The sequence below is a fragment of the Patagioenas fasciata genome, chromosome 4 (genome assembly GCF_037038585.1).
Source record: "Patagioenas fasciata isolate bPatFas1 chromosome 4, bPatFas1.hap1, whole genome shotgun sequence".
Classification (NCBI taxonomy): domain Eukaryota; kingdom Metazoa; phylum Chordata; class Aves; order Columbiformes; family Columbidae; genus Patagioenas; species Patagioenas fasciata.
This window is the reverse complement of record NC_092523.1, coordinates 45,010,463-45,033,979: the sequence shown is the minus strand read 5'-3', so window position 1 is coordinate 45,033,979 and position 23,517 is coordinate 45,010,463. Positions and strand designations below refer to the sequence as shown.

Here is a 23,517-nt window from a genome sequence, read left to right as displayed (position 1 = left end):
ATACCTGGAATTCCCTTCTGGGTCCCACCAGTGGGCCACCTAACCCAGTAGTACATCTTACACTGTAGCCATGTGAGGTGAGCACATGAGCCTGGGGCAATATCTGCGGCCCCTATACTTACCAGCATCCAGAATTGTTGTATTAGGAATGTTAGAGGATTAGAACTTGCCTAATTCTTATCAAGTCCATATATAAACTTGCTGTTCTTGGAGTTGTCTCATCCACTTTGAACCTCCTATTACTTTCCACTGATTCCAGAGTCCCTCATGGCAGCAAGTTACAGAAGCTCAATACCTGCTGTGTGAAGAACTTTCTTTAGCTGCTTAAAAGAGATACTAGTTTCACTGTATCAGACATCTGATACTGCAGGATTTGCTGAATAACATTTTCTGCATTCACCTCATCCATCATCTTCATGATTTTGCAAACCTAAATTACCAGCCCCTCCAGCTTTCTCATCTTCAAACTGCAGAAATCTCTCCTTACAAAACAGCTCTTTCAGTACTGTAATCACTTCAGCTGCTCTTTTCTCTACTGATTCGAACTCCAGTTCATACTTCTTGAGATGTGGAGACCAGACTGCACACACAGTTCAAGATTTAACACCTCTCCAAGGTTTTAAATAGTGACAAAGTAGTCTTTACAATAATTCATGCTGAAGCTCATCTGCCAGGTTTGACCTACTCAGTTTCATGAGGTTCTTCCAGAGTTCTTCTGGAGGACCCCATTGCTTGACTCTTCCATTCTGAGAAGCTCTACCCTTTACTCATGATCTTTTAATCAGATTTCAGTGCACAAATAAAGCATTCTTTATATATCATGGATTTTTTTATTAATATGGTCATTTTGAAATACAATTAATATAATTCATGACACGTAGAAGAAGATACTGCTGCACTACTTATTTTAATTTTTATTTCAAATGCTTTATTTGTCTAGGTGAGGGGTCCCCACAGAAATACAGGTGGAACAGGCTGACAGTCTTCAAAGAAAACTTGTAGATCCTGCTTGGAGCCCACAGATACTTGTTTAGAGAACTTGCATGCCAAGTTCTATACTTGTGCTATATCTCAGGCAATTCTCCTTATTTGTTTGTCACTCTCCTAAGGTTCCCTTTTGAGCTTAGGGTTCAATTCTTCTGAGAATACGGATTAACCTCACTGACTTAAACTGTTTTATCTTGAAATGGGATAATTCAGTGGAATTGCAACAAATTTACACAAATCTGAGAGAATTTCACCTGCAGCATACAGTAATGTGCAAAAATAAATAACATTTTTAATAAAACAAATCAAATTATTTTGCGTGGGAAAGAGAATGTCTAAAAACGTTTCATCCTCTTTTGGTTTCCCATTAGTCTCTTTTGGATCAAGGAAAAAATGTAAGCTGCAGAGCCCAGAAGTTCTTAGGCTACTTTAACTCTGTGTGCGTCTCTATTCCACGTAGAGTTCAGTGTCTTTCTCCTATTCCTGTACTTGACCAGGGTCTGTCATAAAGGTTACCAGTCACCGACCAATACTTCTGTTCTGGAATCATAAATGAGCTTGGCCTCTTCTGCTCAATGTCTATGTAAGGAGGCACTGTCAGAATGGCCGCACGCAGCAGTAAGTACTAACACTGCAGGAACCAAAAGCTCCACAGCTACAGTGAATCAGCTCAGTAAGGAGGAGTTACAAGTCTCGTGAGTAAAAAGCTAGAAAATCTTTCCACAGGAAGAACTTCATAATCTGGTTTGGATTGTTTCTCTGAAGTAGCAGTTTCAAGGTCACAGTTCTTTCTAAACAGTATCTAATGATCCACATATTACATTAATATGCATTATAATCTTGTTATTGCAACTTAGAGATCTGAACTGAAAATCTCATGAAGATATGATTTTATTTTGTATACTCCCAGAGATTATATGACAACAGCAGCAGAGATTCAAACAATTCATTTATTGTGATAATGCTTTTGCTGTTACTAATAAAAGGACAGAAAAATTGATTTTTAAAATGCAGAGATTCCAAAAGAAAATGGAAATTCAATATTTAATGTAAAACTCAATTAAAAAAATCTGAGTTTATATCACTCTGGCAGTTTAGCTCAGATACAAACATATTGCTGTTTATCTCTACACTTGAAGGAGAAAACTTTTAAGATCATATAAATGTGTCAGCAAGGGGAGAGTTAATCCTTTGAGAACAAAAGTTTCATTCGTTATAATGTTTTGGTTAGAATTCTACTTGTGTATACCCAAAATTTGACTCACACTCACAAATACAATTCTACATGTAAACAGCAAATTGTATAAACAACTTACTCTTTATTAGCCAAACTGACCATTTTGTAGAAAAAAAGCCAAGGTATATATACATATACACATATGTTTGTGTTTGCATACACATACATGCATGAAAGTGTTCCCAGAATTAGTACTGGAAGCTTGTCCCTTAATGTACCCTAAATCTGCATTTGCTCTTTTGAAACCATGGAATTTATCTTTTGTAATATAGTATAGAATACACACTCCCCTCCCATCCCACCCCCCCCCAAAAAAAAAAAAAAAAAAGAGAGACAGAAATTGCTTCACAGAAGTTTTCACATCCTCAGCTTCTGAAACATTTAAGATTATTAACTTGCTGGCAGGCTCCTAAGGAATTTTAAAGCATCTGTGCCTGTGCTGTTTATTTTAAGCTCTGTCTTCCAATGTTATGGAATGAGCAAATGCTCTTGACTTTCTTTGTAATTCCATTTCATGTGGTTCTGGCTTTCAGGCAGACTCAAGAATGACATAATCGTCTTTTCCCACCCACAGGTTTTGGACTGTTGCCGTTGGTTACTCCCTTCCGACTAATGTGCAATAGGAATCTTTGTCTGAGCCCATATGCCCATAAATGGAAGACGGCCCAGCAAAGATGACTAAAACACTGTTTCTTGGCTTTCTGTCAGTCACCACCATAGAAAGAATAAGGCTTCTTTGGTTTTTTTCCTGTCGGTTAACATTACTTCGGGTATAGTGCAGGAATGTCAGTCTAACGTCATGCTGTTTTAAAAGGAAGTGATTTCCTCATAAACTTTATTCTTGTTACTGATGGGAGAGCAGATATCTTGAATGTAGTAGCGGCAAATAAGCTCTGCAAAGTGCTTCTTTTGTATTTTTTACTGGAGCATTTATGCAAATGCACTCAAAAAGTACAGAATTCTTCAGTTTTGTAAGGAAAACTTAGAACTTGCCTGGTAGCGACTCATCAGCGCTATTGCAATCACAGTTTGTAATATTGATTATACTGGATTAAAGCACCAAACTCCAAGTTTGTTAGTAACATTAGATAATTAGAATTAGAAGCAATTTCCAGTCCAATCCTGCTGCCCAGTTTCACAAAGCCTCTCCTGACTTCCCTGAAGACTCTGAGAGTGTTTGTATGCATCAGAAATGCAGCATGTTAACAGAGCACAGAAAGCAAGGCCTTCAGCTACGTGTAGTGCAAGGCTAAGACACTATTGCAAGGTGGGTTACAAAACACCATGCCCTGGACTCAAATTCAGAGTTTCAGAGAAAGAAGCATTCCTTTGCCCTTGGAAAGTACAATGTGTGCAGCAGCGGCACAGACTCGTCTGCCTCAGCCATTGGCTCTTGACATTGGCTCCCTGCAGCAGTTCTGAGAAGACAGTGCCTGTATGTGCCTGTCTGGTCCATACTGGACAGCACAGGGAGATACACTCATCCTTCCCCTTCTACATGAGTCTAAATATTCTTTAACTCTGTAGATGAGCTTTAATGACAACTTGATCTGTATGCCTCTGCCACCAAATATATCTAGTAAAAACCACCATTCATTTCCTAAGAACATTCATTTGCAGGATTTGTCTCCAGAAGAACTGCTCTTTACAGTTATGTTTTTCATGTTTTGTCAAATTTTTAACTACTGTAGAGCATCTTGGTTTTTTGGACCTCTTAAGCTCAGGACCACTGAGAGGCATTGCTCCAGGTCAGCTTCTGGGCAATTACTCACTAGTTGGCAATTACATTGCTGCTTTAAGAACTGGCACTGAACTGCCAGGCAAATAAAATGCTGGCATGCTTAAGGAAACACAAGTCCATGTCCAGAAGAAATTGAGAAGAGTGCATCAAATTATCGTCGTAAGAATAAATTACCTAACCTGAAAAAAAATAATGACTTCTGATTTTTTTCTCTTCTTGGGCAATGAGGCAATTTTGGAAAAAACAACCAGGCAATGACCTGGCATCAGGATGTGCAGTACAAGAGACAGAACAGAAGAAGCTAGAAGACAGAGTTCTCATGGGACTTCTTTTCATGATCGAGTATACACTTGCATCTTTCCCTCTCCCTCTTCTGAACTGTGTGATAATCCATTTGAATAGGTATCTAGCAGGAAGAAAACTGTGAAACAGGCTAGAAAATTAGAGAAATTGAGGGTAACAGCCACCAAAGAGTGGAATTTACTGCAACAGGAATTCCACATGAAATGGAATCAGAGGATAATTTCTTTCTCTAGGCTCTGTTCACAGTGCAAGCTATAGTATTGGTTTTGTTTCTGAGACAGAAATTACCCAGTTAGTAAGTTACAACTTTTTAATAAGGGATAATATGAAAATCCAATAAAATTCTACTTTGATGCTATTAAAAAGTCCAAGGCATCTAGTATGTGTCCTCTCAAGACAATTGTTAAGTTCTAGGAAGTTTTTATAAATTTATCTGCCCTTTGCTGACAGAATAAAATAAAAGATTGTTTAAGCAGCCAAGTTCTTAAATTTTTACTAAGTATCTTTAAATCTGCCTATAAAGAGGTCTGTTTCTTCTAGTAATGCAATTGTTGTTAATAGCTGTTTTGATCCCAAGAAAGAAAATCTGGTTTGGCTGCAGTGGAATTATAGTTATTTAAAACATTAAATTTAGCCTTCCACATTAATATCAACACAAAACATTTCAGTTTCTCATTAATACCATTACAAAAGCACTTTTTAAAATATTGTACACCTTATATTTTCTACTATACATAAACACAAGAGTAGCTATGAAAGTTTTCCATTTCTGCCATTATCTCACAGCAAGAAGATAATCCCTATTTTTCTAGCAAGATTGTAGGAGTCTTTCTAAACAGACAGGTAGAATGTGTCTGTCATGACTATATCAGTTCATATTTTATTTCTGGAGCAGATGAAGGTTAATAATCCAAAGTGCTTATCCAGTCTTCTCTAACAACCTTACCTGGGGAAATACTTGGGATGAGTCATCAGAATCATCACCCTGCAGTGGCCAATCTTAATGGAAAGCCAGGGCCTGTATTGCTGGCAAGAGCTGAGCACACAGCACAAACATTTTCTGCACTGAGTTTAAGAACACTGATGTCCTTGGTCTATTTTTTTATAATAATCTAAAAAAATATTGTCAAGAATGTAGAAAACAGAACGTGCACTTATTTAGCAGCATATTCACACAAAGCTAAAGCTAATTATTTTTTTTTTTTAAACATAGTGGTATTAAAGGGTGATTCTGTGAGTAACACCCAGTTAATCAATAGACAGAAAACATCAGATCATCCACCCACACATCAAAACAACCTGTACTTAAAACAGTACATTGTAATGAGTGACTAATGATAAACTGTATTCCATACTGGACAGGTAAAAACTGTATTTGTCAAATTAATTATTATTGTTAAAGCCATGTTCTCCTCACTGTTTTTAAATTTCCTTTGTGTCCAGTGCAAACACCTCTGCATTCAAAAGAGCTGAATTTAGTCCTCACATTTTAAAAGATAAAAATAAAATAAAACAAAATAAGCCTTTGGAAATGTTGACATTTTAGTATTCATAATCAAAAGACAAGTTCCTGAACTAGATATGTTTCAGCAGGTAGATGCGATGACATTTTTGATCAATGTATTAAGTAGTTACAAATCTCTGTTCCCATTTAAATTCGCAGTAAAACTTTTACCAACTTGAACGAGAGAAGTAAGAATAATCCAACCTAATGTACTGAAAATCCTGTTGCTAATGTTCAAACAGTTTAACAGGAGGAGTGTTCATGGTACCTATGTATCACTACATTATTTATTGTACCATTTGGTTATTTTTCATTTCAGTAGTGACATAGAAGAGACTACATAGTGTTGAGCTGCAGCTGACATTTAAATATTGCTTCTAAACCACGTAAGATTTCTCATTTAAAAATAAATTTCAAAGTTTGGAAAAAAATAAATAAGCCTTTAAATTAAATCAATTTTACTGTCAATTTTTGCCTCATACAAATTTTTTTAGACTATCAGTTAGAAACAACACTGTTTCATCCATTCATGGGCAATACTTTGGCTCCATGTGCATTTATATAAGTAAGAAGAATTTTGGACCTCCTTTCTATTACATCTATAAGCTTCTCAATTCCTTTTCTGCCTCCTTGGCTCTCCCAATATATTTTGTCAAGGAACAAAGACTGAAGTAACTTCTCACGTAAACGCTGGCTCCTCAGTACTGAAACTGCAGATTCGGGGAATCTGGAAAAGCACAAAGAAATTAATCAGCTTTGCCACCACTCTGAATTGCAATATTTATGTTGTGGTTTAGCAACCAATTCTATGAATATATATTGAGACTCAGCAAAGGAACTCCATGCATGTCTAATCACATGCATGTTAATTGTATCTCATACAGCAGTGGAATTACTCATACATTTTTAGACACATCCTGTGAATGTCTTGGGTTGATATCTATTCCAGTAACTCAGTATCTCATGCTCAAACTGGAAAGAAATTTTTTTACAAAGTGAATAACTTAAAACTTACTCATTGATTCCTTGTAGTATTTTGAAGTCAAGATTGTCCTCATTTCTGTCAAAAAAACCCTTATTATCTATAAAGGTCAAGTGCCTTCGGTCATGCCTTCTCTGAACTATGTGTGTCAGGTCAACAGAATCTTGATCACTACATTTCAGCTTCAGTCCTTGCTGCATGCAGGAATCCTCCTTGAGAGGTTTGAATCCACAGCAGTTTCTGTCTAGTCGATTATAGATCTGAGACAAAGTACAGAATAGTGCCAAATGAAAACAATGTCAAAGTGTTTGGGGCGAAATGTCACTGTAAGACATCACTCACTAACACAGCTGCCAGGAAAGCAAGCTCAGGACAAGTATAATCAAAGTCAGCAGTGAAATGGTGTTGAAGACCTGGTCCCTATACTTCAAGTACTGCTGGAAGCAATTTCCCTGCCTGTGTATTTTATCCATTTTATAGCCATGATTTGTTATGTTAGTAGAAATTCTTTGAAAATAATGGAACAATCCCACTGTGTAACCGGAATAACAATATGGTAAATACAATTCCATTTTTTTCAGCAGGCTGTAGGTTTTTTACATTTTCTCTGCTGGAGAACAATACCACAGCCTGACACACAGGGGGGTCTCCATTTTGTGAGGCACATTGGACTAATATTATGCAAAATAATTGAAAATATTAGGAAGGGGCACAGCAAACCATCTGAAGCTAAAAAAGGCAAGAACTAAGAGTGCATTTATAATCACGGAGCAATCTCCGTGAGTTGCACTGTGATATATACTTTAATGACATGATGGTCTAGGCTGGTTTTTCCCATGTGAGCCCCTGCTTATTCATCACACAGCACTTAGCTGGAAGGAATACATCTGGTCTAACTTTAGTGGTGCAAATGTTAAGTGTCTCTTCTGACTTAGTTGTTTACGTTCCCTTTCATAAACAATGACAAGAATGAGGCACCCTCAGAGCAAATGATGCCATTTTAGGATAACCATCTAATACAAGAATGATAAATGACTCCTTGAAAGTGCTACCACCCCTGTTGACTGCATGAGAGTAAATACACAACATTGCCAGGGCCCTGAATGCACAAATAGGCTTCAATTGCCCTAAGCACCCTCACCTGCAATCTCCACACACACACCCTTTGTCCAGGAGCGCTATTTAAGTTCATGTCTCCCACTTCTGAGGCTTTCTAGAGGGGTGTATCTGTTGCTTGTCATGCTGCTTCTGTCTTGCTGCTTGGGGTTCCTGCTTGTTGGCCTTGGAGCTGTCTTGACACCTTTTCTGTGCCTGATGCTCCCTGGGCTGTCAATGAGACCTGTGGCTTTCACCATCTTTCCTGCTGGGCTGACTTTCCCATTGCTGCTGGCCCTGCATGTCCTGCCTGCCCTGGGCTCCAGCTCGTCCCCCCCAGGGATGCTCTAAGCATAAAAACATTAATGTTCACATAAGCTCCCTAAAATTACAATTTTATTCTCATGAGACCCCAGTGAAATGAACTGGTAGGACTCTACTCATGATTTAGAACCATGTTGCATATTGAAAAGGCCTCCTAATTTTGTTCATCAAACAGAAGTCTGACAGTAGTTTTGTTTCTTTTCTAAATGTAGGACTGTTGCCATTGGTCTTGGTGGCAATGTTTGTTTTCAACTGCAAAAATCCTTATGAAAGGAACAGATTTCTTCTTCTTCATGAGCAACACTGAGCATCTGCAGGCACTGGAGCCCCTCTTGCTTACGGTGCTGTAGCTCATGGGTTCCCTCATTCAAATCATCCAAAGGCTTTGCTGAAAAATTAAGCAGAGGCCTTCTGGAGAGACACCTTTGATTTATAGCCCTAATTCATTTGCACCACATTTTTTACATGGATTAAACAGATGAGGAGATCACACTCATACAGTCAGCCTCTTCATAATCTCTCGCATCATTTTGGTGTCAAGACAGAATAATGGGACACTCTGGAATTGATGCTGCAACCTTAATAGTTTGCCATTGGTTTTTGTCATATATTTGTGTACATGAGAGGTCTAAACTTCCAGAATTAAATAAGCTATTCTACATTTAATGTTCTTATTTTACTGGAGTTCTTGTATAGGCAAGTGAAGGTCAGCTATAAGCATTTTTCAGTCTGCTCCTATGTTTTATAGCATTTGAAACCAGAGATTAGGAGCATCTATTATGAACACCAAACCCATTATTCTGAGAGAAGTATGTTTAATAGAGAATACTTTTCACCATCATTATTTATTTCTCAGTGGCTCATGGAGCACAGATGCCCTTCTTGGCATTTTTTTTTCTGTCTTAGGGTCTTCATGTTATACTGCTGATAAACTTGTAAGTGAAGTCTAAGAGTACCCAGATAAAATTTTACTCTTTAAGAACCATAAGACTGACTTTCTGGTATGCACATTCTTGTCTGGTAGGCAACTGCCAGCTACTGTTAAAAGAGTAATTTGTTACTTTATTTCATGTACAGTTCACTCTGGTTGTATCTTATTCTAACTGGATAATAGGAGTTCTATTATGAAGATGAAAAACTTGTCTTAGGAGACCTTAAGAATCAACACAGAACTCATGAGAGTTTTTAAACTGTTCAACAAGAAGACAACGGTATGAAAACATTAACTCTATGACACAATTTGTACTATTCCTACAGGGGTATTATTACTATGTTTAGCATCAAAGTAATCCACATATGTCTTTATACCCATTTCTAGCAATTACTTGCTCATAATAGGACTAAATATGGAGTCATTAAACAAGTGACAATCTATTTTTAGAGAAGAATTGAATGCTCTGTTTAACATAACAAGTCTGCAAAACTGTAACGCAAAAAGAATCGGGAACATCCATTCATCCTAGAACAGGACTGCAAAGGACAGGGATTTGCTATGCATAAGCCAAATCATGATTTTTATATTTGAAGAAACGTAACTCTATAAAAAGCTGAATTATATGAACAATCAAACACAGTGCGTAAAATCAGTGCTTGCTGCAGTTTTAAATAAACGATTAAGTACTACAGGAGGCTCAGTCAGCCGTCGCCTGGCAGGCAAGGACACTTGGAAGTAGTGCTGTATCTCAGGAATCCATAAAATTATTCTCTACCCAGGTTGTTCAGTTCAGTCCTTATTAATACAGAGAGTGTATTAATATTCTACTACATAATTGCTGTAACTGTAGCCACACATTATGATACCATTGGACAGAGCCCTAGTTTGGTGTTTTTTGGAGAGCTAATGATTATGTGCAATACCTAACTGAGGCACAGCAGCCATATCATTTATCATTTGCTACTCTACTCTTTCCTTGTTAAATCACTGCCTACATTTTTTAAAAGAAGGAAAATTTGCTACTACAACTGCTATCCTGATCCAGATTTCAGCTGACCAAAATCACTTAAATCACGCAGGGGGTTTGGAAGGTGCAGGAAAGACCACACAGTAAAAACCCCAGTGTTTCATGGTTGTGAACATAATCAAGAACTATGTTTGCAGAAACAAACTGTATCCCTGCCTCAAGGTGAGGTAAAACAAGATGTCTCAAGACAAAAGCCTTTTCTTCCTCTTTTAGAAAGTGAGTCAGTTGAGTTTCTGATTTCTTTCTTTGATTACAAGTTCCATTTTGGCAGAAATAAGTTCAAACTCTGCAAATACATCTCTTTGCCATTTAAAAAAAAAAAAGGAAATAAACTAAAATTAATTTTCTAGGAGTCCAATGTGTGCTCACATCATTTTTGAAGCAGGTAGTTGCATTCAGTAAATGTTTTACCTGCAGAAGAAAATCAAAGAGTGCCATCTTGGACCACTCATGGTGATGGATTTCGGTGCAGCCCCACTCAGCTTTGGGAACTTTACCATTCTGCCAGCATTTCTGCTTCAATATCTGCTGATATTGCCCCCAGGTTAATCTCACTGAAGAATGGGTGTTATTATCTGTTGGACTCAGTGAGGAATCCCAGAGAATAACAGGACGGGCTTGACCATCTGAAAAAGGAAAAACAGATCATCAGTGTAGTGCAATACTGTCAGACATACCTGGTCCTTCTTTAGACTTTGCCTAAACATCAAGAATTATACCCTTCTACAGAAGTGGCAGGAAAAATGGTCAGGGACTAATAACTTGATATCCTTTGGTTAAAGTGGTCTTACCCCACATGTAAAACCACCCACTGCAGGAAAGGAAGAAGCACAAGCATCATAAATGTCTTCAGTGTACAGAAGGCTTTCTCTGTTTGAAACAAGATATTAATATACAAAATCATATACTAAACCAGACTATTAAAAAGTTTTTACATAGCTTAAGAGCCTACAATGCCATTGTGAATCAGCAATGTAATTTCCCTCTGATTCTAGTGAACTGATGATGATTTACAAGAGCTGAAAACTTATGTTAAACATTTTTTGCATAATGGCATAGAAACACTAAAATAGTATATTCAAAGTGGATTTATTTCATTATCCTTAGTATTTTAGGCCTATAATGTATAATTTCACAGCTCTGAAATTATATATGAGAATACTAGAGAGTGTCAGCTTAGCATGAATTAACACCTTGTTCGTGGTTTGTCTGCTTTGTTTTCCTTTTTCTTTTTTTTTTTTTTTTTTTTTTTAGCCAAGTATAACATAAGATCTGCTTTATATAGCAGCTGTTTTGGCCAAATTATTTAATTATTCTGTGTAAAGAATATTCTGCTCTTCCCTGAAACTAAGTCAAGGGTCTCAGCTTTGGTGAATTCAAGTGTTCAGAGTTCTTAGTGGGACGAAGCCTTAGCAAAGAATTTAAAATGAGCTTTTCCAGTATAAGAACTGATAAATATATTTCACCCAATATCAAGAAACAGGCATATCTATCTTCTTAGGAAGTGGAACTCTCCTTTTCATTGCTGATGCAGTGCTGCTGCTGCCTTAAACTGCCAAGGACCCAGGAACAACTGTGGCTTGGATACACATTAGAACAAAGAAATCCTTTGTATTTTTGTGTGTAGACAGAAGACTAAAATATGATGTCTCTGTACAGAGAGGAGGAACCATTTAACTGCAAAGCTGTTATTTACTAAATAGCAAGTGTTGGAAGATGTATAAAGCTTTAAAATTAATTTATATTCACCTTGAAGGTCAATGAACCTAAAGCCCACACTATTGCACAATTTATCACAGTTAAATGCAGTCTAAACTGTCTCTTTGTCTTTCACATGCCCATGGAGCCAGAGATATATCTGAAAAAAAGCTTTCAGAAACTTGCATGAAGGCAATGAGATTCATGGCTTCTTCTTCTCCAGAGGCAAATCAGACAGAAAATAGCACACAGAAAACAGGTATCAGTACCAAGGGCAAGGTATCAGCACCACGCTCCACATTTTCCTTTGGTGAAAAAAAGCACCGAGTACTCCTGAAAATCAGGCTTCTCCTATTGAAATGCCTGAATAAATATTTAGGAAATTAATTTGGGAAATCCCAGCAATTTCCCCATCTTTTTTGGCCTGGCTCCAACCAGCTACATTGTAGATGACTTTAGCCAAAGCAGGTCAGCTATTGGCTAAGCCTCTCTTTCCAAGCCAGTTGGAGAAAGTCTACATATCGCACTGGGAATTGTCACAAAAAAAAAAGACAGCTTTCTTCAAGACCAAGTCTGATGTATCATTTTTATATCTCCAATAACAACTTATGTAACTATTCATGAATTCTTCCACAAATCAAATACATAAATGGCCTTGTAACAAAACAAACATCTCCTGTCTACCCAAAAGGGACATGATAAACAAATAAATACTTGAAAAATATTAATATCTTGCCAGTTTCCTTTAACACACAAAAACATTTTAAAAGACCAAGCCTAAATACAGGAAATGTTTGCATTTCAGAGGAAAAGGGAGCAGAAAAGATGAGTCAAAATAAAATCTTTCAACTCTGTAATACAAATTGAATTACACGAATATGAAACAGCAGCTTCAGTAAAGAGCAGTGACTCAAATTTTTGACACTTGCAGGAAAAACATGACCATGCTGAATTATAGCAGATAAGGGGTCTGATTCATAGCTGCATGAATTGGCATGAACTTCTGGAGCTCTTCTGATTCAAACCTCATGAGGACAGGACTGAAGTTAACGGAATGGTGAAAAGCAAGGCCTGGCTAAGAATTGGAAATTCCAGTTGCATACAGCCAAAACTGATGAGGTTGAACACACTTAGAATAAGTCCAGTATGTTCGTCAGCCGCTTCTTTCCTAATCAGCTTTATATATTAACGCAAAGGGCTACTGCTTGTTTGTTGCTGCAGCTGCATTGCACTGAATCTTGCACAAAGCTGATAGATGTGTTCTTCTTTTCATCTGAAATTTTAGATTGATACACTTACTTGACTTTCTAAAGATGATTTGTAAAATTGTATGGGATTTCTCAAAACTTGTGTAGGAATGAGCTTTCCATTAATTCATATGCATTTTTAAATATCAAAATACTGCTAAAAATTTCTTGGGCCCTCAGGAGCTACCGGCTCAGGATACCCTAAATTAAATAAGCTAACAGAGATGAAACCTCAGGCTGCTGAAACTACACTACCTCAAGGTGTTCAAACTGCTTCCTGTGCAGTTAGGTAATGGATCACTGCAGGGCTTCTTCAGTATAAGAGTCATCTTGGACGTCCACACACCAGGGCACTTTAAAAATGGTCTGCATGCTTTTTAACAACTGAGATGCTCTTGCAAGTGATACTCTTCTATCTTGTGCTCTGACTTGTATCTACATCATTTTTTCTGACTTCCTTGAAAGCAAACGTTTCAAAGATGCCCATGGCAGCATCACTAAAAAGAGCAAATCTTTCATGAGGGATTTAAAGCCTTTTCTCAAATTTGTCATAGTTCACTGTAAGGCAGTACAGCTCACCACTGCCACATCTGGAAGAAACAGTTTAGTTGCCCAAGTATTAGCAAGAAGGGGTAATTTAGTGTGGAAAGTTGAGGGGGACTGACATACAGAGCATTACTTAAATTTTAGAGCTTAAGTTCTGAGGGAACATATAACAGACAGGAGCAGAAAGCAGAGAGAAGTCAGGCCATTTATTTTTCTTCCCTATGCACCTTATTTGCAATGTTTGTGTCCTACGCTCATACGGACATCAGTATTAAGGCATACATGAAATGTGTGTCAGTTGCTCTCTAGACTGTGAACTCTACCCCACCAAATACTGGAAATACACCCTCTGGTACCCCTCTGAGAGGTACAGCACTACAGTGTAAGTTGTTTGAGTTGACAGAAAACAGGACAGATAAACTGAGGTGGTTTAAAGCATTCTGAATGCATGAGGCAGTGTTAGGTTTTTCTTATTCTTTGCCCTGACATTAGTGATTCATAATATCTTTGGCTACTTTTGAATAACTCTCAGTGGGGTGGCAAGGACAGGCTGATAGCGCAGGGTATAACATGGAAAATCCTATGCCTCCATCTATCATCATGTAGAGGCCAGTAAAGCAAAATGACAAGTACAACCAGTGGAGCTATCTATCACATGTCATTCATCTATTTACACTAAACCAACCATGAAAGACGTTACTCAAAGGAAGAGTTTCTTGCCTGTTGTAGGAAATAAAGTGGTTTTAGGAAAATAGTGAGTTCAATCTTTAGCTTAAAAAAAAAAAAAAAAAAGAGTCCAACTGCATTGAGTACACCTGTGCTTATTCTTCTCAGCATAGGAAAAAACACAGTTAGGAAAACTTACAGGATCAGAAAACTGGGAAAGGTTGTCAGCTCACAGTGGTTCTGACCCTCAGCCAGTGGTACAATAAAACTGCACAGCAATAGCTGCATATTTTGAACCAAAAGCTGAGTAAAGAGCCCAGCCTTGTTGCTATGACCCAAGAAGCTGGAGTCCCATCCCTGCAGCTGTCAGCTGCACCAGAGGAGCGAGCCTGCTCCAGTGCTTGCTCCAGCCCTAACAAACACTGGCATCGTCCTGCCCTGCAAATGCTGTTGCTGAGCTAGAGGCAACACGTGCAGTCATTTCACTTTGCTTCTGCACAAATGAATTAAGGTAGGGTTGTGACACCAAGCAAGATCACTTTTGTCTTTCCTGTTCCACAGGGTAACCAAATAATGAAGATTCTCAGTCCCGTGGTATTAATGTGTCCATTCCAAAACTCAGGCAGGCAAGGGTCAGCCTCCATTTTCTCCACAAGAGAGACAGCTTTAAGATGATTTCTTGTTGTTTTACTGGCTCATCCTTTGTTTATAGGTGTTTTGGAGCTCTCAACATTTTTCATGCCTTGTAGGTAGCAATGGGAGTAATGAATGACTGCTTGTGTATGCCCAGAATCATGTTCTTTTAGCCTGTAACATAACTCAAAAGGGCTTTGCCCACCTGTACTCTCCAGGCTTTTTATGTTCAGCTAATTAATTTCAAAAAAAAAGAGGGGAAGTGTTGGCATACCTGATTTTTCCATCCATGTTGAAAAACAAGATAAACCATAAAAAATTCACAGCTAACACTTAAAATGGTTTACAATAAGTAGGGAAGGCAAGGGCAGCAGACAGAGGACTTGTATACAGTATTTTGCTGGACTTTAAAAAAAAAAACAGCGGCAGATTTGTGGGACTAGAGGAAACAGAACTTGAACAAAGATTTACTAAGCAATTCTTTGAAACTGCTTTTGACAAAATGAATGACAGTTTTGAAAAGCCCCTTTTTTGAAGATTTTAATGCTACATCAAACATGTCTTGTTATATCACATCACAACTGAGGCAAGTTAAAGGGGTGTGTTGTGGAGAGAGATATATCAGCCCAGAATTGTGTACATTCATACACACACACACAGTCTCTAATCCTGCATTGCTTTCTTTCCCATATGAATAACCATGATTCACAGAAGCTGCCCTATAAAACACTACAGTGCTCATCTACTCTTAAATGCATATGGGTTATAGAAATGAGATCACTAATTGTTCATATTATTTTTAAGAATATATTTTTGCACTTTTTCTCAACACAGATGTTTTCCAGATTATGCCAAATGCAAGCATGTAGATAGTAATGAGTTCAAGCAGACCTTAGACATCTGAGCTCCAGCATATTTCCAGGCTAAAGAAATGGAGACAAGGTACAGTAACTGCTCCAAATGATCTGTTCACCCTTTAGCTGGAAAAAATTAAGTGAGACCAAAATAACATTATTTCTCTTCTCATCACCTAGCAACAGTCTTCTTGCTATAGGAACATAACCGGTTACGAGGAAAAGAAAATTAAAGAGGGCCGAATGACACTCTCTGTCCCAGACAGTCCAAAACATACTGTAAGGTGACAGACACTGAGCAACACAATGCACAATTAGCCTAATAGCAGTTTTCAGAGGCTGGCAGTCTGTCATCTCTGCAGCCACACTGTGCAGTTCCTCCAGCAGAACTACCTTAATGCCTTATGACAGCTCTATAGCAATAACTCTTGGTCCTAGAAATAAACTAAGCATAATGTATCTTCTCTGCAAGTATGAATAATATTCAAAAGCCTCCAAACTGTTGTTCATTCACATTGCTGTACGGGCTACCAAATAGAAGGTTTACAAAGCAGTAAGAAATTGGAGATCATTGGGTCATCTTCTTGCTGTCAGACTTTAGAAAGTCATTCTTTTTTTTTTTTTTTTTGAGAAACGAGACTGATGTAAAAGTATTTGGTATAAGCTAATTTCAGCCGGGAGAAATGAACTGCAAAAACATAGCTAGCCACTTTAGCAATGATTCATTAAAATGCAATGTAGTCCTTTTGGATTGTGATTAGTGACTGTACAAAAATAGCAGTCACGCTGAAGACATATTTAACAAGAGAGCAATGCTAGAAGTAGCCTTCTAACTCACAGGTCTGAAATCTACCTTTACTTTCATTCAAGGATAAAAATCAAAATTTTTATTGAAAATTTTATACCAATCATGTAACAGGCACATAGATATATATATATATATTGTATTTCTTTGTCTGCATAATAGACACATGTGCAATGAACCTCAAAATGTATAGCAGGATTCACTGTAATATAGTACTTTTTTAATTACCGGGGAGAGGGAAGCACTTCTGAAGAAGAATTCTGTTTCCAGAGGTATTAGTACCATGGTATTAGTATCAAGCTTCTGCAGGAAGGTCCCCTACCTTTCTGAGTAGGTTATCTGATTAAAAAACCTGTTCCTACCACCTGTTTGAATAGTAAATACTTGTGCTTTCAACATTTTATAAAAGTCAAATCTAAAAGATGACAAAACTTTAAAAATAAATAAATAAATGAAATTGAATCACAGGGCATTTTGGAATTTCTTTCACCAGTTCCACTTCAGGCAGTCTGCACAATGTCATACGATCTACAGATGTCTCCCTTGTGTTTTTTTTTTCTCATTCCAGACTCTCACAGAGGAGAATCTGTTACTGCCCTCAGCAGCTCATTGGTATTTGACCTAAACTTTAGGGTGCTACATCCTTCAAACAGGATAATTGCACTGCAGAAATTACACAGATACCAGCTTTGCTTCCCTGTGATGATGGAGTTAGTTCTCAGGCTCACAGGAATTAAAGGTGGCTGCTGCCTTGTGGTTAACATGGGAGGGGGAAGGAAACCTCAGCACCCCACCTGCAAGCTGAAAGCCATGGGAATGCGTTACCTTGGAAGAACTCCAACCTCCTGCTCACAGAAGGTAAGCTTCTGTTCAGCCCCAAGATCCTATCCAAATGAAAAGCAAACACCTCACTCATGTCGAGGGGTCTTTTGATGATGCCACACTGCCCCTGGTCACAAGCAGCTCCTGTGGTGCTGGGACCTCTCGCGAATACTGCCAGAACTGCTTTGTGAGCAGGTACTTCTTGGATGCTCTCTATCCGAGAATCTGCCAGTATGCGCATGTTTAGGATGTCATCTTTGCTCAGCCAAGAGGGAGAGCTCTCGCTGTAAATCCTGATATTGCTCTCCTCAGGCTGGGGCTGTGCCTTTATACCTCCAGAAATTCCCTCAGGTCTCCAGTGACCCCTCTCCCTGATTGCCATTCCTTTATGCCTGTGTTCATCCAGCTGGTGCTTTCTTGCCTCTGGAGCTATTGCTGGTCCCCTCGTACCCAGAGCATACATGGCCCTCCTTGGCTGTTGCTCAAAGGACTCTTCTTGGCCCATAAAAGCAGCTTTTGGAAAGTGCTGCCCGTAGGACAAAGGAGTTGCATGTTTCTTCCTGCGCTTTGGCTTCACCGTGCCTCTGATGTTGGCTGGCTTACTGCGCTTGGACCGCAGGGTGATATAAACTACATTGGGTGGCAGCGAGGTCCCATTGCCACCAAGCTGGGGTTCCTGGAAATTGGGTGGTGACAGGGTGCCATCCAGTGGGATGCCCAGAAAAGGAGTTTGGGCTGCATCTTGGAGACTTCTGGAACTGATCTTTTGGTGTCCTCCTTTGAGCTGGGGTAAAACATGACCCACTTGACTGACAAGGAATCCAAGGTAGATCACACACGCCATGCCCACTAGCAGATTCCTCCTTGTCCTTGGGCGCCTGCAAGTCCAGAGCCTCAGCACTCGTGGGGGGCACAGGCAGCAAACAAACAAGTTTTTGATTTTACTTGGCTGATCAAAGGTGGTCATTTCTCTAGTGAATCCACATGATGAAAACAGCATAAAGTCTTCTGTACACTCCAGCCAGGGTGATGATGCATGGTTTCCCTTCCACGATTTCTATTTCTCCTTTTCCAAATAGCTTCCAGCATGGGTGATGGACAGAGGCTACTGATATGCCTGGGAACGTGTTTAGCGCTAAGGATGCTGACACTCCACCTTCTCAAGCTGTTAAATTCTTATCAGCCACCATAGGGGAAGTGATTGGCTTGAGAGAATGAATGGAGCCAGCTACGTAAGCAAAGTTTCCTGAATTGTAGTCTAAAATATCTGAAGCTCTCATTTGCAAACTGAAAAAAAAAAAAAAAGAGTGAGTAGCAGCTTTTCATTTCACTTACACGTGGCATTTCTGTAGTTTGAAGAGACAGAAGTTCTAGATGAGACAGTATGTATCTATAAATTTGTCAGAATACATCTTTCACTTTCTCATTACAGTACAAATTAAACACCAAAATCATGAAATATAGGCTCAATTTGCAATCTCAGCTAGCTGTATCCCAGCACTAGAAGAAAAGTTTGTCAAATGCAGATCATTATCATCTTTTTCTTATGAGACAGCGTCTCCACTAAACCTCATGTTGTGGAAGTGCTGTAAATTATACATTATTAAGTACCAGTAACTGTAGCAGTTAAATATCCAAATATTCACTAATAGAAAAATACATTAGCAGTGCCAAATTTCCCTAGTTCACATTCATAAACACACATTAAATATGAGAGATAGTTAATATTCTTCACTCTGTTAAGCCATAAATAGGATCTAGCTATAGTTTTTCAACTAAAATGACAGTGGCTTATGTATCCTTTCAGAGACATAAAGACAGAATAAGTGTATATTCTATGCATGCTGCAATAAAAAATTAAAATCTCTTACCTGTTCAGCTCAACACAGCCTTCATTCTGGTAAACTTCTTGGGTTTATAATAGTAACTTAGTAAAAAACGACGTTCTCAAAGTATTCTAGCACAGACTTCAGTTTTAAGTATGGTTCACATTTAGGTATTTCATTGCAAGCTAAATACTGTCTGGAAACTAACTGTACTGAGAGGTGGTTGGCATGTGAACTGCTATAAACTTACATGAACTTCACATTATTAAAAAGAAAAAAAAAAAAAACAAAAACAACACACCACCACCAAAACTTCTATTTTAAATTCTGTAATGAAAAGTCCTGTGAAGTATGTGACTTCCAAAAGTGCATTCCATCCATTTCTAACTCCGGAGAGCCCTCTAGTGCACTGCATATAAACATACTGAAGAAATTCCTATTCTTCATGTTTGGTTTTTGGGTGTTGTTTTGTTCTGACGTTGGGGGGGGGTTCGTTCTTGTTTTTCTTTGTGGTGGTGTTTCTGGAGTTTTGTTTTTTGTTTGGGTGGGTTTTTGTTTGGGGTCTTTTTGTTTGTTTGTTTTTTTGTTTTGTTAATTTAAAACCCCCTCACTCCCAATCCCCTGATTTTTAGAACTTTGGGAATCATAAATTCTTGTGATGAGAAATGAAAAAGAGACAGTGGCCTTTTAAATGCTATCAGCATGCCATTAAACAGCTCAGAAGTTTTTCCTATTTGTGCTTTCCAAACAAGGCACAGCATCGTCACTATACAGATGGAAAAGTTGAGGCAGGGAGAAGTAAAGGCCTTGTGCAGAGTTAACAGAGAGGTACTGGCAAAACTCTGACTTCTGACTCCTCACCTAGTCTAAGTGCAAATTAATAAAATGCATAATTAAAGCTAATGGAGATATTCTCCATAATTAATACTAAGGGGAATAGACACTTAAGAAATTGGTTTATGTTTCAGACAGGTCCAATCTGAATTTATAAAACTTTGCAAGTGGATTTTTTTCACTGGCCATCACTTTACTTTTTGTCAAAATGTGTACTCTCGAGTCGGGATTTCAGCATTCGTGTCCATTACCAGGAAAAGAGCCTTCATATCACCTGCTTTTTCAAAATCCGACTTCTTGGAGGAATAAAGATTGTAAGAAATCTTTCTGGCCATTCAAGTTTTTTCTCTCTTTTTTCTTTTAGTTCAAATCTGACTGAAGGGACATGCCCGAGAAAAAAATATTATTTCAGAAAGACCTAGACAAATGTATCGGTAAAGTCAGTAAAGATGCTCACCATCTTTTATACTTTAAAGATGCTAGCAGAGATGGACATTGTTAGATCAGCCTTAGATGCTTGAAGATCCCTCTGAAAGATGAAGGGTTATTAGTGAGAGGTACCAACTTCGCAGCCCATTTGACCAGCTGACAGCACACATGGCTCACAGTGAAAACAGTCTCCTATGTCTTACTTACTAGCAGTGCAAAGCAAGTGCAAAATATCAGACAAGTTATTTTGGGGTATTTTACCTTGTACTGCTAATGTCACAGACCTGCTTGAGTTGGAAACATACCACATGGCAACACTTGTTTTCAAATGCCCAGTTCTCGCATGTACACAGCACCATGACCTGTGTGTTACAGTCAAGCAGTGCCAAAACAGTCCATTCCAGTTGCTTACAGCTTTCCTTTGCTGTGATGTTTCTCTTCAAGTTTGGAACCTATATAATGTTCCTACTGCAACTTTTAAAATATTATCTGAAAAAAAAGATAAAAGGATATGGAGAATCGTTCTTCACTCTGCATTTCATTTATAGCCTTGAAATTAAAATGTGGTATACCCACTGACGTAGAGTCTGGACTGCTGAGTTTTTCTGAGGCTTTTGAAATGTGACAATAGAAATAATGTTTCCTTTATTTTTCATGTTCAGAAAGGCTAACTCATTTTTTAAATGTTGCATCATCATATTCTTTAGAATGGATGGTGGCAGGAATTAAACTCAATAGGATTCAATATCCTGTTACTTTAGCAGATATTTACCTCTAGTTTTGAATCTTTAAACAACAACATATCAAGACATTCTTTTTTTCAGCTCTTGTGCCCTACTAGATTTCACAAAATAATTAAGACAGGAATGGCTATGGACTAGTTTGGAAAACAAACGTTTATTTGTGTTTCAGGAAGAACAAACAAAATGGTTTTTTTTGTTCAGGTGGATAGTATTCATCTTTCTGGAATGATTATCAACCCAAAACTGCAGCAGGGCACTAAAAGGTATTACTGAGATGAAAGGGTACTTCCTCTGTGGTCATAAAATACTCAAGACCAATTTTTAAAAATAGACTGAAAAATACTAGTTGTCTGACCAACTTATGGCCTACGTTATTGTACTCTGCCTACCTATATTTACCCCATAATGTCAGTTAGATTCTGTATTTATCCTTGCTCTAAACTATATATGTGGTATTGCTATCCACATCCATTAAAATCAACTTCTTGTGTCATTTCTTTATATACCCACATTCCACGGCCAGTGTTATGCCTCCTAACTTTAGGAACACAGGAATATCAAAACTAATATTAAAGAATAGCAATGAACAGTAGAGGGGAATTCAATAAAGATTTTTCTAGGCCTTGTCATTCCTAGGTATAGTTTGAAAATACAAGTGAATAGCTGAACTGCAGACTTGCAATTATTTTCTTCTTTTTCTTGTTTAACTTCTGAAATTCACCTCCACCTGTACTCGCATTTGTAGAAGAAAACAGATCAACTTCTCTTTGTGGGAAGCACTGTCATCAGGGTGCTGCTGATGACGCTGGACAAGATACAGACTCTGAAGCAGCTGATGGTCAGCACTGCCACCAACCTTCCCAGCAGACAGTCTCTGGCAGTGCAAGCAGTATCCCTGAGCAGCAGCATCCTTCTGTGGGAGATGGGTGGACTGAGCAAATGACCATCAGTCACAAGCTCCTGTGCCTGGACTTGTGCTGGCAGCCCCAAAGAGCACCATCCAGTTATTTCAATGCTCTGCTCCATTTTCAAATCACTGAAGATGGCAAGACAACAGTAACTCATTTTCCAGGAAACAGCAAAAATTCACTAATGCACCAAAAGTTCTCAAAACCTCGTGTTCACATGGTTTACACATCCTCTGCTATGCAATCTCCTACAGCCTTTCATCTTCAAATCCTTCTAAATCCTACCAAATACAGTTTCTTCCTTCCCATCTGAATTATTATTCATACTCATTTTCTACAACTTCCTTCATAGGTAATCTTCCTTCTTCTCAACTAAGGACAGCCTCTCAGGATGGTGAATACTGCACTTGGAGAACTAAAGAAAACCAGAAAAAAAGGTCTTTTACAACACAGTGATACAATATCATTATTAATACAAAAAGCTACCTAACAGCTAGTGTGTTGCCCTCCAAAATGCTACACTGGGTGTCAGTTTTCATAAATAACAGTTTGTATTTTAAAACAATGCATCTCTTATTTCTTCATCTAATCCTTCTTTTTGCTCCACTCAGTCATTTCAGCTTTAAGAGATGTGGCATTTAAATATGCTTATTTTTTTAGTTTTCCAAGATGTATTAATTTGGTTCTTCCCACTGTAGTTATGACTGTAGAAGTTGCTTTGATTCGGCAAATAAGGAAATATTGTCTGTGCTGGTTTGAAGGGCATTTCACAACAAAAGACACTCTTTAAGTGGACACTTGTTTTATTCATAGAAGGCTTTGAAATATGAGTGTTGCCATTTTTCACTTTAGCAAACACTGTGCATTCATGGGCTTCCTTTCCCATACAAATTTCATCTCCAACAAACTTACTATTTCAATAAAACTAAACAGTACAAATGAATTAATCTGAATCTGTCCTTATTTGAGGTGTTTCGTTCATACCATCAACTCATTTCAACTATTGGGTTACTGTTACTGAGAAAAACAATGGTCTGAAACCAGTGTGGTTTGAAGAAATAGTGAGGAATAGATTAAGTGGGAATAGGTGAGTATCAGTTCAAGTGGGATACAGACAGTAATTAGAAGTGATTACTGATGCCTTCTCTGAGATTCGGTCTTCCAAAGGAAACCAGAGGCAGGACTTTTGGAAAATATTTTGTTCAATATCAAGATTTGTCTGAAGCCAAAACTCAACACTCCTCTTTGTCCCTGGACACTTGAAGGGATATAGTTTCAGGCTTGGCTCCTTATTGCTTGTGGTCTTGCAGTCTGTGTGCAGGCAATTCAGTGTAAAAGATGAACATTATTCTTAATATTTTCTTTTTTTCTG

General features: G+C 38.1%; 1 protein-coding gene across 1 annotated transcript; it reads right to left on the bottom strand.

Moving 5' to 3' along the window:
* Positions 1–1,923: 1,923 nt before the first annotated feature.
* On the bottom strand, positions 1,924–19,597 carry GASK1B (golgi associated kinase 1B). The gene is made up of 5 exons (XM_065837068.2): positions 19,277–19,597; positions 17,409–18,692; positions 10,546–10,760; positions 6,788–7,014; positions 1,924–6,499 (listed from the first exon to the last, which is right to left on the bottom strand). The coding sequence occupies exons 2-5, from the start codon at positions 18,403–18,405 to the stop codon at positions 6,292–6,294; spliced, it is 1,647 nt and encodes a 548-aa protein (XP_065693140.1). The 5' UTR covers positions 18,406–18,692; positions 19,277–19,597; the 3' UTR covers positions 1,924–6,291.
* Positions 19,598–23,517: the final 3,920 nt, after the last annotated feature.

Excerpts from the sequence above, each read along its gene's own strand:
- GASK1B (XM_065837068.2), bottom strand. The coding sequence starts at position 18,405 with ATGCTGTTTTCATCATGTGGATTCACTAGAGAAATGACCACCTTTGAT. Across the intron at positions 7,015-10,545 it reads TCTTTGATTTTCTTCTGCAG|ATCTATAATCGACTAGACAG; the intron begins GTAAAACATTTA and ends ACTTTGTCTCAG. Across the intron at positions 6,500-6,787 it reads ATACTACAAGGAATCAATGA|ATTCCCCGAATCTGCAGTTT; the intron begins GTAAGTTTTAAG and ends GTGCTTTTCCAG.